The sequence below is a fragment of the Rhinatrema bivittatum genome, chromosome 14 (genome assembly GCF_901001135.1).
Source record: "Rhinatrema bivittatum chromosome 14, aRhiBiv1.1, whole genome shotgun sequence".
In the NCBI taxonomy this organism is placed as follows: Eukaryota; Metazoa; Chordata; class Amphibia; order Gymnophiona; family Rhinatrematidae; genus Rhinatrema; species Rhinatrema bivittatum.
Window position 1 is genome coordinate 9,432,797 of NC_042628.1, and position 16,475 is coordinate 9,449,271.

Here is a 16,475-nt window from a genome sequence, read left to right on the forward strand (position 1 = left end):
TCACCATGGAGCGATACAGAGGCATTATGACATTTTCCGTTTTATTCACCATTCCCTTTCTAATAATTCCCAACATTCTGCTTGCTTTTTTGACTGCCGCAGCACACTGACCCGACGATTTCAATGTATTATCCACTATGACACCTAGATCTCTTTCTTGGGTTGTAGCACCTAATATGGACCCCAACATTGTGTAATTATAGCATGGGTTATTTTTCCCTATATGAATCACCTTGCACTTATCCACATTAAATTTCATCTGCCATTTGGATGCCCAATTTTCCAGTCTCACAAGGTCTTCCTGCAATTTATCACAATCTGCTTGTGATTTAACTACTCTGAAAAATGTTGTGTCATCTGCAAATTTGATTCTCACTCGTCGTATTTCTTTCCAGATCATTTATAAATATATTGAACAGTAAGGGTCCCAATACAGATCCCTGAGGCACTCCACTGTCCACTGCCTTCCACTGAGAAAATTGCCCATTTAATCCTACTCTCTGTTTCCTGTCTTTTAACCAGTTTGCAATCCACGAAAGGACATCGCCACCTATCCCATGACTTTTTACTTTTCCTAGAAGCCTCTCATGAGGAACTTTGTCAAACACCTCCTGAAAATCCAAGTATACTATATCTACCGGTTCGTCTTTATCCACATGTTTATTAACTCCTTCAAAAACGTGAAGCAGATTTGTGAGGCAAGACTTGCCCTGGGTAAATCCATGCTGACTTTGTTCCATTAAACCATGTCTTTCTATATATTCTGTGATTTTGATGTTTAGAACACTTTCCACTATTTTTCCTGGCACTGAAGTCAGGCTAACCGGTCTGTAGCTTCCTGGATTTTGAGATATTTAAAAAAACTGGATTGTTAGCTAGAACTTGACAGAATCTGGACTTCTTCCAGTAATTTAAATGGACCCAATATGCCCTGCTCTATATCACCCATACAGGCTTTTCTTTTTCAATAATAGTCGCTCTTGCACATTGTGCAAAGTGAAAATCCCAATAAGCAAGCCTTGGAGATGATTAATCCAACTCCTCCGCTTCCCTCCCCCCACACACATGCATACTTTTCTTCTTGAACCTTTGCATCCCTAAAGAAACTTTGCATATAAATGGTCTTGTTTCCAAAATACATTGTGTGGAACATATATAGGCACAAAAAAAATATAGTTTACTTGGGCTTGATTCTACCTAGTAGGGATAAAGGAAGCTTCATCCATTTTCTCAAGAATATGCCCAGTCTTAATGTGAAAATCTTTTTATTAACCTCAGTCATGGGATGCAGGGTTCTGAAGTCAAGCTTAGATGATTTTGAGTCATCGGAAGATGAAAATGTACTGTCAAAGTATTCCAACTGTCTAGTCAATTTTCTACTTTGATGGCATCAGCTACTGCATGTAAATTACTAGGCAATATTTGGCACTTTAGCAACGCGCTAGTAAAATCGCTTTATAATGTTAGACTTTGAAAAAAATGGATCAGAGTGAGACAGCTGAAATGTTTTAATTGAGGGCAGGACTTCCAGCACATTTATATTCAGCCCGAGAGTTGCATTGGATTTATTTACATGATCCAGGTGGTCATAGTCACCTTTTGTTCTCAGTGTTTCTTTGATGGAGAATCCAGTTTTAAAGGCTTCCAGAGAAACCTGGAAGGTAGTTCATACTTTTCTGGGGCCGACATTTCAGGCTAAAAACTGCTGGAAACATTGGGATATTTTCAGAGAAGGAATTTTGAATCTTTTGTGGCTCTTGAGGACCAGAATTGGCCATCCCTGCTCCAGTGATTCTGCAGAACTGGAAACTCATGGGGTCAAATGTATTTAAGCAATGGAATGAGTTGATATCTAGTACTGCTTCCTTTGAAGAACCACAAGTACTAGCGAGAAGGAGTCTTTCTATACAATTTGTAGGAAATGTTTGTATGTCAGGGTGAAGATTAATGTAAACTACTTGAATTAACATGTCAACTAGAAATAGTAACCCATCTTCAATGCTTGGAGCAGTATCCTATAGAAAGCAGATGTCAGAAAGTGTCCTGGTGGGGAAGGTTTGCCATTTGATATGTCTAGGCATAGGAACATCCTATTTCCTTACAAGTTTTGCATAATATTAGTTGCAGGCTTTCTACCTATATAAGCGCCAATCTGGCTGCAGCTGCTATTGACAGATAAAAGATAATACGATACATGCAGTCTGAAAACAGCATTAACAGTCATGTGGTTCTTGTACTGAACATTAGGCCTTAGTATTTCATAATGTTATTTTTCATGAATTAGGGAGGACAACATTACTCATGCTTTACAAACGTGCATGCAAACAACTCAAGGATATAATCAGTTTGCGATTATTGCTTGTACATTAGCCAAATGACAAAACATTTATAGCATCCCACCCTATTTTATTTCTGAGTTTCACATGCTGTCCATTTCAAGTTTCTGTGGTACCAAAAGATTTGATGCAGTGTATTACATTTTTTTTTTGCTTATTAAGATAGCTCTCTAGGTGAATTACAACATTTTGCAAACTGACTCTCAAGCATAATGATTCTGTAGCATAAATAATAATAAAAACAACGTCTCTTATTTCTGCACATCATGTTATCTTCTCAAAACATGGAGAAAATTGTAGATAGTGCAGGTTACACATTTCTTTTTAATAAATAAATATAAATCAGTACTGCTCTAGTGCCATAAACTGGTATGGTTGTTATGACATTCAATATGAATAAGCAGGGCATACATTTCCATACGCTGTGGTTAACCTGCTCGGTCTGGTGCTCAGAGATCACAACTTCCTAAACAGCTTACCATACATGTACTGGGAAGAAAAGCGCTGCATATTCTTAAAGACCCATACAAACAAATCCATGCCACAGTACGAAAGCAGTAAGAGCAAACATATTGTAGGAAATAAAGGCACATAAAACAATAACCACATCAGAATTCCAATCCTTGATCTTCCTTCTACATCTCCTCATTGCTGAAGCACAGGAACATTTGGAACACAAGCTAAAGCGGTTTGAAAACCAGCAAACAAAACCGATGCAGACTTTCCACGGATTTAAAGAGCAACTCGGTACGTCCAAAGTTTTACACCACAGGACTCCATTCAGTAAAGAGTGGTAAAATATCTTTAGGAAACACAGCTGTGGCCCATGTCAACCAACCTCTCCAGGGAAGGGATACAATGGAAATAGATAAAACACATAGGGGCTGATGTAATAAGCAACGCTAAGCCTTACCGCAGGTTCTTAGGTGCTAACATTGCCCTGGTATGTAAAAGGGGCTTTAGCGCCAAAAACCCCCACACTAAACAACCTGCAGGAAACTTAGCATGCATGCATGCAAATTGTAGGGTAATAGCCTAATTAGCTATTACCCTGCAATTCAAGGAGGCACATTAGTGGGAAGTTTCCTAACACGTCTTCTACTACCAAAGAATATTTAGCACTCGCTCAAAGGTAGGCATTAAACTTCACGCAGCTGGCCTGACAAGTCCTACCTCTCTCCCCAGGTTAGGTCTGGCACTGCAGTCAAGGCAGTTCGGGTCCAGGGATCCTCCCCTTTTCTGTACTAATCTTTAAATGCTTGTTATCCGGCAGATCTCTGTTTTCCCCCCCCCCCCCCCCCCCGAGGCCCTTCTTGCCCCCCTTAGAGAAAATAAAAGGCCCGTGCTGACTTCCCAGCCGGCCCACCCCAAGGGAACCTCTGTGGGAGAACCTCCGCCAGCAGAGCTGTTCCCAATTGGTCTTTTCACTGACCTGTCAGTGAAAGGAGCGATCCCCTTCTGAAACAAGATTGGTCTGTTCACCGATACGGGACAGTGGAGGGACCAATCAGCAGTAAGTGAAGGAGTAAATAAATTAAAGTGTTGAGCATTTAATATGAATTTATTCCCTCCTCCAATGATGAACCAATCTCCTTTCAGAAGGCGGTCTGGAAAGGGGATTGGTCCTTTCACTGACATGTGTCAATGAAAAGGACCAATCGGGAACATCCCTGCAGGGGGATGTTCCCCATTGGTCTAGAATTTAGCAGTCTAGGAAGTCAGCATTCGGGGGGGGGGGGCTAGAATTTAGCACACAGGGTCTGAAAGAAGGCCTAAAATCCCCCTAGCTGTCTCTGTAGGTAAAAGGTTTTCTTCTTTCTTCTTTTTTTTTTTTAAACTTACTGGAGCTCAGCTGCGGGTGGGGGGGGGGAGGGTATCTGCTGTCACCGCCACGCTCGGCCTTCTGCACCAGCTGCCTTTCAGCTGTACAAGCAGCTAAGTCCACGCCAGGAACCAGCTACAGGACCAAGGCACACCTCTGAGGGACCACGGAAATCACCTCCGGAATCTTCCACTGGGGGCGGGACCTTTAGGTATCACCGCAGGAAAGCGGGACTTTCATTTTCTCCATATAAAATTCTCCTTTCATAGGGAGATGCATAGCCACCATCTGCTGGCGAGGGAGAATACTGGCAGGCTGGGGTCACTGCAGGAATATATATACTGTGATGTCAGCTTGCTCCGTTTCCATCTGCTGGCAGCGGAACATAACGCCCTGGTCCTGAGTCCATCTGTCTACACACTAGGAAAAGGATTTTTTTTTTTTTTTTTTAAATACAGGTTGGTATGCAAATATTCTCCAAGTAAATAAAATTCACTTTAGTACTTCTAGCGCACTTTGTTTTTACACGTCGTCATTTGCATGCCATTAGTTTACTACATCCCACGGGGCCCCCTGTTTAATGGCCGCACAAAGAGAAACCTGTGCTAAAGTTTAAAGCCAACCTTAGTGCAGGTTTTAATACCTTGGCCCCATAGGAAGCACAAAGCTGGGTAAAGTCTTGGTCTCTGGGATGAGGGAAAAGGAACGAGTGGTTGGATATCATTTGGCTAAGGGTTCTCTGGAAACACCATCACAGCAACAAAAAACAAGAAATGGCACTTACTGCATTCATAGATTTGTTCAAGTTTATCTACAGAAGAAAGGGAGAAGAACTTGTAACCAGATTTACTGCCAACAGCTAGGGACCTGCAAAACAAAATGGGAAAATAATTTACTCTTTTTAAAAATAAATCTAATTTTATTTTGAAAAGACCAAGAGCTCCCTCCTCACTGATCAGCTTCTTTATATTAAGCAATCCATAAACAGTACCTTCAGCTTCCTGCATGCTCTTTAGCAGCTTCCTCTAAAGAGGAACTTCAACGCAGCTGCTTGAAATGCTCCCTGCAAGTATAATGCAGCACTATCAACCCTTACGAGTGTAAAATTATATTTATTTTCTCTAACTCAAGGCTTGGTATAATTGCTAATTCTTTGCAGAGCCTATAAGGAGTTCATATTCCCATGGTTTGAGGATAACTGGAATTGAAAAAAAATATATATCCATTTTCTCCTTCTGAGGCTACATTTTAAATTTGCCCATACTTCAAAGTAACTGAGCCAAATATTAAGAGTCTGCTGGACTAAAATACCTCCATAAAGCAAGCAGCATTTTAACATAGCCACCAACTAAAATGATGGATGTTAAAATGCAAAACTGTGTGAGTATGGAATTATAAGCTCTTTGCAATTTTGAATTAAAAGTCATTACTTCATTTTCAGTCTATGGAACACTAGAAACAATAACATCCCTCTCTAATGATTTGTGGATACCTGATAGATCCTATCAAGTTGCCTTCATTCTGGGCTGATCACAGGTCTGAGGACATAGAATAGCCAGGAAGAACCTGATTGTAATATTTAAAGGTACATGATGGCATATGACAGTATTTATAAACCTTTAGATATACATTAAGATAACTAAGCTGATATAAAATGTTGATATATTAGCAGCTCTTCTCTGTGTGCACTAAAGCCCTTCAAGTCCTGGATGTGTTCTGCAGCAGGAAGACAGCATGTGACATGATATTCTAGGTTTTAGGAATGATTCAGCTCTGATGAGAGAGTTGTCAGCTATGCCCCAGGTCCTCTGGACACAGATATGCATCAGCTGGTCTACACAGAAAATGGAGACCTTGAGCTGCTTCTGACACTCTGTGACCTGAAAAACAATGGGAGTGTTGGGGGTGGGCACAGCTGTATGTCCTTGCAAAAACTATAAGTTTGAGTCTGGAACCCCTGTCTGGCACCCCCGTCTTGTAGCCTCTCCCCTCTCTTCAGAACCAGTGTCAGTTAGACAGTGATTTACTGGTGATTGAAAATATAAGCTTTTGAAATTGAAGTTTTACTCCTAATATATTTTTCTCCTTTAAGTCTCTCAACCCTTTCTATGCTTTGTTAATAGGAGCTACACTGTATGCTCCTATTCTAACACTCTCTGAAGAAATGTTTCCATAATTAGATTTTACTTGTGTTTAAGATTCCCTTATTGATTTTGAATTCCCCTTGAAGCAGGTCACTAGAGCAAAAAATAGTCTGTATCAGGGACTGTGTATCAGTGGTAACATACAGAACTTGTTTTTTTAAAACCCTGAACAAACTATACATCAGCTTCCAACTGTACTTTGGGAGTTATTTATTTATGTATTTCTACGTTCTTATGTACCGTTCGTTCTACAGAATAATTCTGGTTGGTGCTGTTTACAATATTAAAAATTCAATGCAATCAATGAATACAAAAACTTCAATAATATTTCCAATAAAAACAAATAAAATAAAACTTCTAAAACATAAATACTGCATCTAAAAAGAATACACATGCCACATTCCCAGCCCAGCCCAAAACCAAATAATTAAAGGTGGAAAAAGATGACATAGTTGGGCCCTCACTCCTTGGACTGAAAATAGTGCATACTCGGTGATCCTGTGAGTTAGGAGCCCAATTCTATCCTCTCAATAACCCAGATATTTATCGCCATATTTTATGGGGCCTGTACACACTAAAGAGCTTGCTTGGCAGTGCATAAGCTCCCCATTTGACCCTGCAACAACAGCCTATGCCCTAATAATAGAATAAACAAAAGGTTCAAGAACCTTCAAACAGAAGTTATATTCCCTAAGTCTATTGTGCAAAATACTGATGTAACTGACTTACAAATAATAAAACACACACTGACAGCTGTTTCCCAAGAAGGCAATATTCAAAGCCTTTTCTGTGGGTAAAGATGCATTTTACTTGTAAAAGCGGGGGCTTTGAATATTGCCCAACCTGTCATTAGATATAAATATGTGCATTGTTGAACAATGTGCATACTTTTTTCAGTGGACTTTGTAGATATTCCTGTGGGCAAAGAGAAGCTATGTACATAAATTCAAACCTATTGGCGTGGTTTCTGACAGAAAAATGTCATGCAAAGAAAGTAAAGGCAACCTCTTGGTAATTTTTCCAGGAGCAATATTCAAAGCAAAAAGTCTTTGTGGATTTTTGTTCTAATTGATGCAAACCCCATGGGTAAAAGTACCCACAGGGTTTTCACCAATGTGGGTAATTTTGATTTTAGTTCCCTGCCTCCTAAGCATCTACATTAACTCTTAATGCTATACCAAAGAAAAATGCATATGAGCATTGCTTTAGAAAGTTAAGCAATTCAAAAAGGCGCCTAATCAGTTTTTGAAAGTTATTTTTTATGATTTGGTCATTATAGGGTTTTTTTTTTCCAGTTATAGTATTCTTTGCTTAGCATTAGTTTACTTTTCCAGTTTTCAAAAAAAGTTAACCATAGCAACATAGTAAATGAAAGCAGATAAAGACCCAAATGGTCCATCCAGTCAATCAGTTTTTGTGTTGAACTCAATGTTTTATTATAATGTGTTGTAATTAACTTGCAGTGAATTCTATAGTCAAAAAGGCAGGTAATAAATCCGAACAATAAATAGTTCCAATTCGTCTCTGAGCGTATAAATTCATCTGATAACGTTACACACATAATTCAGCAGGGTGCTCGCCTCCCCATCCACTGACCGAGATCAGCAGCCTCTTCTCCCCATTCTAATGCCCCCGTCACTTTCCCGGCTCTCCCCTTTCACACAGCCGAGGAACAGATGGCCTGGTACCTTCGTCACCTGTACCACAGGTCAGCTCAGTTACAGCCAGACCCCCCTCGTACAGTCACTGGGGGGAGTGGAAGAGAACCTGCTTACGTAGCTTATTTACCTTTCCCCCCTTTGGTACTTAAAAGGTTCACCTTTCCTTCTCCTCCCCCTGCCCTCGGGGGGGGGGGGGAAGCCCCCACCCTTAAATCTAACCAGAGTTAAGCCCAGACCCCACCGTTAGGGTGCGTGGCCGAGCGGCCTGCCTGCCTCTCTCTCTACCTGCGGTCCCGAGCCTCGCGGCTCTCCTTCGCGCCCGGGGGGGGGGGGTCTCCTCCTCTCGCGCACCCCACTCCCCCCGCAGCCCTCCTTACGTGTTGTCCTGGTTGAAGTTGGCGAACAGCAGCTGGCTGAAGCCGCCTTCCCCGCTCTGACTCGCCAGGTTCATTGCTGGTCGGGCTGCGTGGCCGAAGCGGCGTCTCACGGCTCTCCCTCCGCCGGACCCCCTCCTCCTCCTCCTCCTCAGCGAGTGCTCCGCCGGCTTCCGCTCGGCCTCCTCATCCCTCCCAGCCCGCTTGTTTACGATCGAGCCGTCCAGACCCTCGGCGCCTCACTGCGCCTGCGCAATTCCTCCTGACACCGCAGACGTCACGATCGGGCATGCTCAGTAGCCTCTCCCCGGTTCCCAGGCGTATGATAAGTGTGGGGAAGCTCTGTGAGAAAAGGTCAAACGCGCAAGCGCACCAGAGGAGGCGACCTGGAAGCGGGTCGCATGTGCCCTGGCAAAATGAAAGGCGAACTGATCATTATGGGGGCAGGTCCTATAAGAGCATAAGAAATTGCCATACTGGGTCAGACCAAGGGTCCATCAAGCTTAGCATTGTTTCCAACAGTGGCCAATCCAGGCTACAAGTACCAAACACTAAGTAGATCCCATGCTACTGATGCCAGTAATAACTGGCTATTCCCTAAGGGATTTATTTTAAAATCCGTACCTACGGTTGCCAATAGCCAGGTTTTCAGGCATTCTATACATCTAGAAGTACCGACCGGATGCTAAATGCACGGTTTTGCAGGTGGATCCTTCTTTTTCCCATAGCCTCTTAGTTAGAGGAAGAGAAAGGGAGGTCGGAGCCTATCGGAACAGAGCTGTGCTGTATCCCTGCCTCCTTTCCCATGCTATGATTGGACAGCATAGAGAGAGGAGGTGGTGCACAGCACAGCCCTCAGCTCCCAGTGGTTCTGCAGATACATAGATACACTGTTTAGGAAGTTCACTGGCAGGATCTAAAATTTATGCAAATGAGGGGGTACCATTCCTCCACCCCACCCCTCAGTCCTCAAGTGTCCAGTCCTGGTCTATGGAAAAGTTGGCAACCCTATCCGTGTGCGTGTGTCCATGTGCGTGCAGTTCCCGGTGTGCACACATGGACGCGACTATTTTATAATGCGCGGATTGGCACGCACGTTATAAAATATGATTTCCACGCACACATGCACGCCGGATTTTAATGTCCTTGGGACAAATCATTTGGCTCCAGGTCCTAAAGATGAGTTGAATCTTAGTCCACCCCTAGGAATTTGTTTTGTTTTTTTTAAAGCTCTCTGGGAGTTTCTCAGTCTGAAAAAAAAAACTGAATCTGAAATTTAGAGTAGATGGGCATGGGGAATTGTAAAAATAGAATATTTTCAACAGGTCTGGTTTTTGCTGCTGTGTTTTTTTCTCTAACTTGTTTTATGGAATTTTTCTTTATCAACATCAAATTAACCTCAGTCAACCACTGTTTACATTCACTGTTTAAAAAACAGTTCTTTATGTAAGATTACAGAGGGCAGCCAGTTTATCCTGATTCAATACACTTTGCATAGATTTTTAGAGTATGATATCTCTTTTGTCATATATACTTGCATACTTCATCTTTTAAAATTCCTCAGCACATTATTCTTGAGGTCACTGAGAATAAGAAAAAGGAGGTGGTGATGTTCTTGTACAAGTCCTTAATGAGGCCTCACCTGGAGTACTGTGTTTAGTTCTGGAGCCCTTATCTCAAAAGGGATAGAGACAGGATGGAGGCGGTCCAGAGAAGAGCAACCAAAATGGTGTGGGGTCAATATCAGAAAACCTATGGGGAGAGACTATGTATACCCTGGAAGAGAGGAGGCGCAGGGGTGATATTATACAGACCTTCAGATACCTAAAAGGTTTTAATGATATGCAAACATCAAACATGTTTATTGGTCATCTTATGTGAATCTGGTTTCTGAGCGATGTTATAGTGCATCAGATTCAGCATGTTTTCATTGCTGTAACAAAGGGGATCCGGGCCTTTATACAGTATAATGGCTATTTTGGAAGCTCCTGCTCTTATAGGTTTCCAGCTCATTCCAGGATCAGGGCAGGGATATGGGCCATGAACATTTGCAACTACCTGGGGATTTTTTTCTCCTCTTTTATATACTCTCCCAACTCATTTAGTCCAGTCATTGCAGTGACAGTCCTCAGCATCTTCCAGAACCGTGCAATCAATCTGACCCCTGGGTGTTACTATTGCATGATGACTCCCCTATTCCCCTCCACAGCTGTGACCAGTGCCTCCGAAGTAACCTCAGCCCCAGCCAAACTAAGGAATGAAAGAGCTGAGCCAGGAAGCAAACCCAAATCTCAATGCATGGCGGTGCACAACACTGCCACTGAACCACTGGACTGGTCCAGTCTATATGGGCTCCTGAGTGACATCATTTTTCCGTAATTTGTAGTTCTTCAGTTTGGGGAAGCCATTGTCCGTTTGAGAACCTAAACCTGTCTCATCAATGATAATAGAAAGCATTTCAAAAATCTGTTTTCTAGGATCCAAGAAAAATACTGGATAGTAGGCTGCAGCATCTTCTGGCTGCATTTATGCGTCTGAATCATCAGAATTTTGCGGCAAGTAGGAGCCACTGCTGCTGCTTTATTCTTCAGTATATTTTCCTGGACTGCTGCTGCCTAGCAGTGGAGAGCGTGCAGATGGCATGCTAAGAACAGTCAGTTTAAAGGGACAAAATCTTGCCAGAGGGAATAAAAAATGAGAGGAAACATGTAAACCAAAGAGCTTAGTTATTTATTTGTATTTATAGCACAGCTGATGGTGATATTATTAGCCGTAGATTCTAATCTACAATTTTCAATGCAGAAAAGATTTTAGACGTTGTAGAAGTTTAACAGTGGTATTATCCAATGGATGAAACCCATCGTCATGTGGATACGTTCTTCTTTTATATTATGTACTTTTCTCTTTAACTTACTCAGCAATATTGCTGAAGCAGAATGATGGGTACCGTCTTTTATTATTTATTTATTTATTCGCATTTCTAGAGTGTTCCTCCCAAGTAAGCTGCAGAGCAGTCTGTACTAAAAAGCTAAATTGCTAGTGACTAAGAGGACATTTTTCCAGTCAATGGTATTGCAAAGTAACTGAAACCAATCTGTTCATAAAAGTATAGTTGTCTGTGTTTTAATTGAGAATTTGATTGGTTGAAGTTATACTCTTGCTTGGTTTTCACTGCACTTTTTTGTACAGCTGCTTTTTAATAGTTTATTATTTTTATTTTACTGCTCCAGTGTCAGGACATCAGGTGAATTAAATTCATTGCTGTGATCCAAAAATGACGAGATACTGCATTCAAAGAAAACAAGATGTCTTCTCTGGAAGCAGCAGTGCTTCTGAGAGGTGGAAATATTTGTCCTCCCTGGTCCTCTTGGCTCCTCACTTGACAGCTGAGGTAGTTTTTAGGCTGACATATCTTTCAGGTCCACCTGTACACAGTCCACCCAGCCACAATGGGATATTTATTTGCTGATTCTCGGTGAAGGCGTCAAGGCTACACTGTCCCACCAGTTCAACAATTTCTGCATCAGACTTGTGAATAGGAGAATAGCGGAAAACGAACAGACTATTGAAACTAACTGGTAGAAGATTTAAAACAAACTCAAGAAAGTATTTTTTCCATTCAGTGCACAATGAAACTGAAATTTGTAGCCAGAGAATGTGGTCAAGTCTATTAGTTCAACTGAGTTTAAAATAAATGTGTTTAAGTTTCTGAAGGACAGGTTCATTAATAAATATTAGCCAGGTAGAGCTAGGGATTACAGTGGGGAACTGAATCCCTCATTTGGATCTGCTGGATACTGCCAAGCGATCCAGATTGACCCCTGTCAGAGACAATATGTTGGGTTCAATGGACTACTGGTCTGAACCTTCAAGGTACTTCTTATTTTCTTATTACTGCACTCCCAACACCACATTTCATCCATCAGAAGAGCTTCATACCACAATCATCATGGAGCAGAGAGGTGCAGCTTCATCCCTCATAGGGTCAAACAGATCAGTACAATCACTAAGAACTCTGTCCCTTCTAGGACCATAAATACCAGCAAGCAAAGTATTGAAAAGCCCACTCTGGTATCATCTTTTTAAATTAATATTCAAGGATTATTTGTAATGAATTCCCTATTAAAACAAAACAATCAGGTCAGTTAAGGGTGAAGAGCCATAAAGATGTCCTTCAGCAGTTGTACACAAGTTTTGAGTTGAATATCTTTTGGAAAGGTAACATTAGAGACGTTGGACAGACTGACAGGAAGGTTGTGCTTCTTTAATGTCTTTCCTGTTCACGTCCGGTGCATCTAACAGATGTCAAAAGTTTGTGATCTGAACAGAGCTGGTTAATCTGTACAATTGCAGTCTTGCTGTTTGCCTCAGGAGGGCACTATGGTTCATCAAAACTTCTGTTGGGTTACAGCTGGCACGATCTGATTTTAAAACTATCTCTGCTTGTGATTCAGCAATAGTCATTGCACATGGAGAGGAAGAAGATAGGCATTGGCTTTAGAAATTCACCATGAATGGAATATACATGGACAAAACTGGCAGATTGGGTAATTGGTTGACTCAGAAGGTCCACAGCAGTCAGCACATGTAATTTAAGAAAACAGTCTTATGGGTTCTTCTGGAAGGTGAGGAGTCTGTTGCTGCAGGATATTCTGGGTTAGCGCAGGCTGCGCGTGCTTGCTTGTTCCTTGTGTGAATATGCATGCTTATCAAGGTGAAGGCCCCGATAGGTACCTTGTTATATTCACATGGCTCAGCTCAGTGGACACCGAGATGAGGCCACCAGAATGCATCACCTTTCTGTAGTACTCTTTAGATAGCAGTGTCTAAGGCTGTTGTAGCGAAGCTTTGTTTCAGCTTATATTTGTTGATCAGAAGGGACACTGGGGAAGGGCACCAGAAAACCACCAGCAAATTTCACGGTTTTCGGGGGAGGTTTCTGCAATTTTCATGCTTTTAAAACGTATTTTCTACAAGAGCATTTGAACAGGCAACAGGTTTCCTGTCCACCTAAAGACAAAATAGAAAATCAGACAGAGTGAAGCTCCCCTCAGCCAATGAACAAGCAGGACCTAAAGAAGAACAATGGAACATCAGGGGAAAAGTGTTAAGAATTAGTAAGACAATAACTGGGACAGCCTGGACACCGGAGGCTCCTTCCTCCTCCCTTTCTCCCTCACCCATATGTTGAACCAAAACGGTAACAGGGAACAAATATAACGCAACACCGTAGTTGGATGCAAAATGGCCGCAGCTGTTTATTAGATGCCCTAACAACATGGCTATTTCAACAAGCCTTTCCTTAAGCATAGTCTTTTAAATCCATTTTAAAATTCTTATTTTACTACTAAGTTTAGTTTCTTTTATAATTTTAAGATGTGTTAAACATTTACTTTTAATGACCTTACGTATTTCATTCTATTGATTGTCTTTTATTCAAATGCCTTTAATAGGGCATTTATAAATAAACCGTACACCGATGTGATATTTGTTTATGAACGTCGGTATAGAAAACCAATAAATAATAATAATAATAATAATAACAAGGGAATCTAATTCAGGGTGCCGAGTCCTACGAGGTTAGCTGCACTTGACCTCCCAGTTAGGTGCAAAATAGATGCATAGTAAGCCTCCGCAGAAGTGTATCGTCCCGAGGCCTGCTCCCGCAAGCCTCGACGTGTGTGATTGAGGAAGTGTAGCCAGGAGGAGTCCCATGTAGAGCGCCACGCAGCAAGCCTACCCGTGTCCCTCCCCATCGCCTTCCTGCCAATGAGCACGTCAAGGTCCAATCCCCGGGCCTGACTTCTCCCCTCTTCTGTCTGTCCGCTGTAGAGTGTGGCCCTTGCAGCTAGCTTCCTTAATGGCACTTCCCCGCCCCGTTCTCTTTTGTTGGCCTACATCTCCCAGTCTAGGCACAGCCACCCCTGCCGTGACGAGGTAACAAATAGTAACTCCAACTAACTAAAAGGTTGTACTTGCTAATGTGTTGGGTGGGTTGGGTGGGAATCGCCACGTTACCCGATCCGTGGAAGAAGAGGGAGGCAGTGTGGTACCCGGAGGAATTTAAAAGCCTCTGCTGGCCCGCCCTCAGCACCACGTCAGTGCGCTGCCCCTCTCAACCTGTGTAGCATATAAAATAAGAAAGGATTTAGTTCCTCTGATTCAGTGGTTCTCAACCTTTTTCCCATCGTGACACACCCGACGGACAGCGCTAACATGAAACATATATAGAAACATAGAAACATAGAAATGACGGCAGAAGAAGACCAAACGGCCCATCCAGTCTGCCCAGCAAGCTTCACATTTTTTTCTCATACTTATCTGTTTCTCTTAGCTCTTTGGTTCTATTTCCCTTCCACCCCCACCATTAATGTAGAGAGCAGTGATGGAGCTGCAACCAAGTGAAATATCAAGCTTGATTAGTTAGGGGTAGTAGGGGTAGTAACCGCCGCAATAAGCAAGCTACACCCATGTTTATTTGTTTTACCCAGACTGTGTTATTCAGCCCTTATTGGTTGTTTTTCTTCTCCCCTGCCGTTGAAGCAGGGAGCTATGCTGGATATGCGTGTAGTATCAGTTTTTCTTCTCCCCTGCCGTTGAAGTAGAGAGCTATGCTGGATATGCGTGAAGTATCAGTTTTTCTTCTCCCCTGCGGTTGAAGCAGGATATGTGTAACACACTGGTCATTATAATCATGGCAAAAATAAAAGTAACACTGGGCCTTATTTTTATTGTTAAGAGTGACACAAGGGAACGATAAGTACTCTTTCTGAACAGAAATTACATAAATAGTAAACCAGAACAGCACCAACTTCCAGCACTCAAACAGTAACCACCTTACCTAAGAAACAGCAACTCTGAAAATATTACACCAGGCCTTAAGACACCAATACACCTCCTATTAGGAAAACGGAACAAGCCAGGCTGCTATAGAGCCCTACACAGAAACTACACGCCAACAGAGAACCTCACCTCAGTCACATGTGCAGACCCTCACCTAACAAAGAATAAAGAGACCAAAACACATAACTAGAAGCATGCAGACAAAACTGAACTGGAAACCGCAACAAGCCAGAGAGACTGTATGCAGTATAACAAAGGAAAAAGAGAAGCATCACCAGTCCTCAAAACAAATCAAGAAATATAAAATAAGTAGCAGTAAAACCATACTAACAAAAAGAACAGATTATTTCAAAACAGCTGATGAATGGAATATCCAATAATTAAAAACTCATATCAAAAATTTCCAGGTACAAAAACCAATAATTAAAAATAATAAGGATTAAAAAAAATGCTCTGCTGTCCATACCTGGAAACATTCGATTTCCAGGTGCCCTGAGATTGTTGTGAATTGGAGGGGGATGGAGTTTGCTTGCAACTTTCTCCTCTCAGTCACACACAAGCTCTCTCTCTCACAGGCTCTCAATCACACACATATACACATGCTCTCTCTCTTTCACTTATACACACAGGCTCTTAATCATACATACACCTGCTCTGTCTCACTTAAACATACAAGTTCTCAATCATGCTATCTCACACACAAAGGATCTCAAATCACACACACGCTCTCTATCACAGACACATGCTCTCACACACACACGCTCTCACACAAACAGGTTCTCAATCACACACTTGCACATACAGGCTCTCAATCACTCACATACCTGCTGTCTCACACACATACACACAGGATTTCAAACACATTATGCTCACTCACTCACTAACTCTCCCCCCACTGAACTAGCGGCAGCAACAGCCTCTTCCTCTTCCTCTTCCAGCCCTCGCGGCCTCGAGAAAGGAGTCCCATCGGCCACGGGGGCTGACATTGCTCCGGGCCGCGCTACTCTTCTGCTTCAGGCCGATGCTGCAGCACTCGTCCCTAGCATGTCCGCTGCGCGCCCCTTCCTCTTCCGGGCCAAGCAGGGGACTAGAAGAAGAGACCATGCTGTGAGTGCTGCCGACTCCAGCTCTCCTGCTGTGTTCCGCCCGGGCTATCAGCATTTCCAGCCTGGGTGGAGGAAGAGTTCTCATCTCGCTGGGGCAGAGGGAGCAGCTGGGCCAGTGGAGGAGCGGGAGCTGTGGTGACACACCTGCATATGTTTGGCGACACACTGGTTGAGAACCGCTGCTTTAGA

The 16,475-nt window shown here is 42.5% G+C and overlaps 1 protein-coding gene across 2 annotated transcripts in view; it reads right to left on the bottom strand.

Moving 5' to 3' along the window:
- WIPI2 (WD repeat domain, phosphoinositide interacting 2) overlaps nt 1–8,610 on the bottom strand; it is a 34,058-nt gene extending 25,448 nt beyond the window's left edge. The window contains exons 1-2 of one of the 2 annotated variants that reach the window (XM_029577124.1): nt 8,341–8,604; nt 4,943–5,025 (exon numbers count right to left, since the gene is read on the bottom strand). In XM_029577124.1, coding sequence (XP_029432984.1) covers nt 4,943–5,025; nt 8,341–8,414 — 157 coding nt within the window. In that variant the 5' untranslated portion in view covers nt 8,415–8,604. Of the gene's footprint in view, nt 1–4,942; nt 5,026–8,340 lie in introns of both variants that reach the window. The other variant, XM_029577125.1, reaches the window with a different exon arrangement.
- Between the last annotated feature and the right edge of the window lie 7,865 nt (nt 8,611–16,475).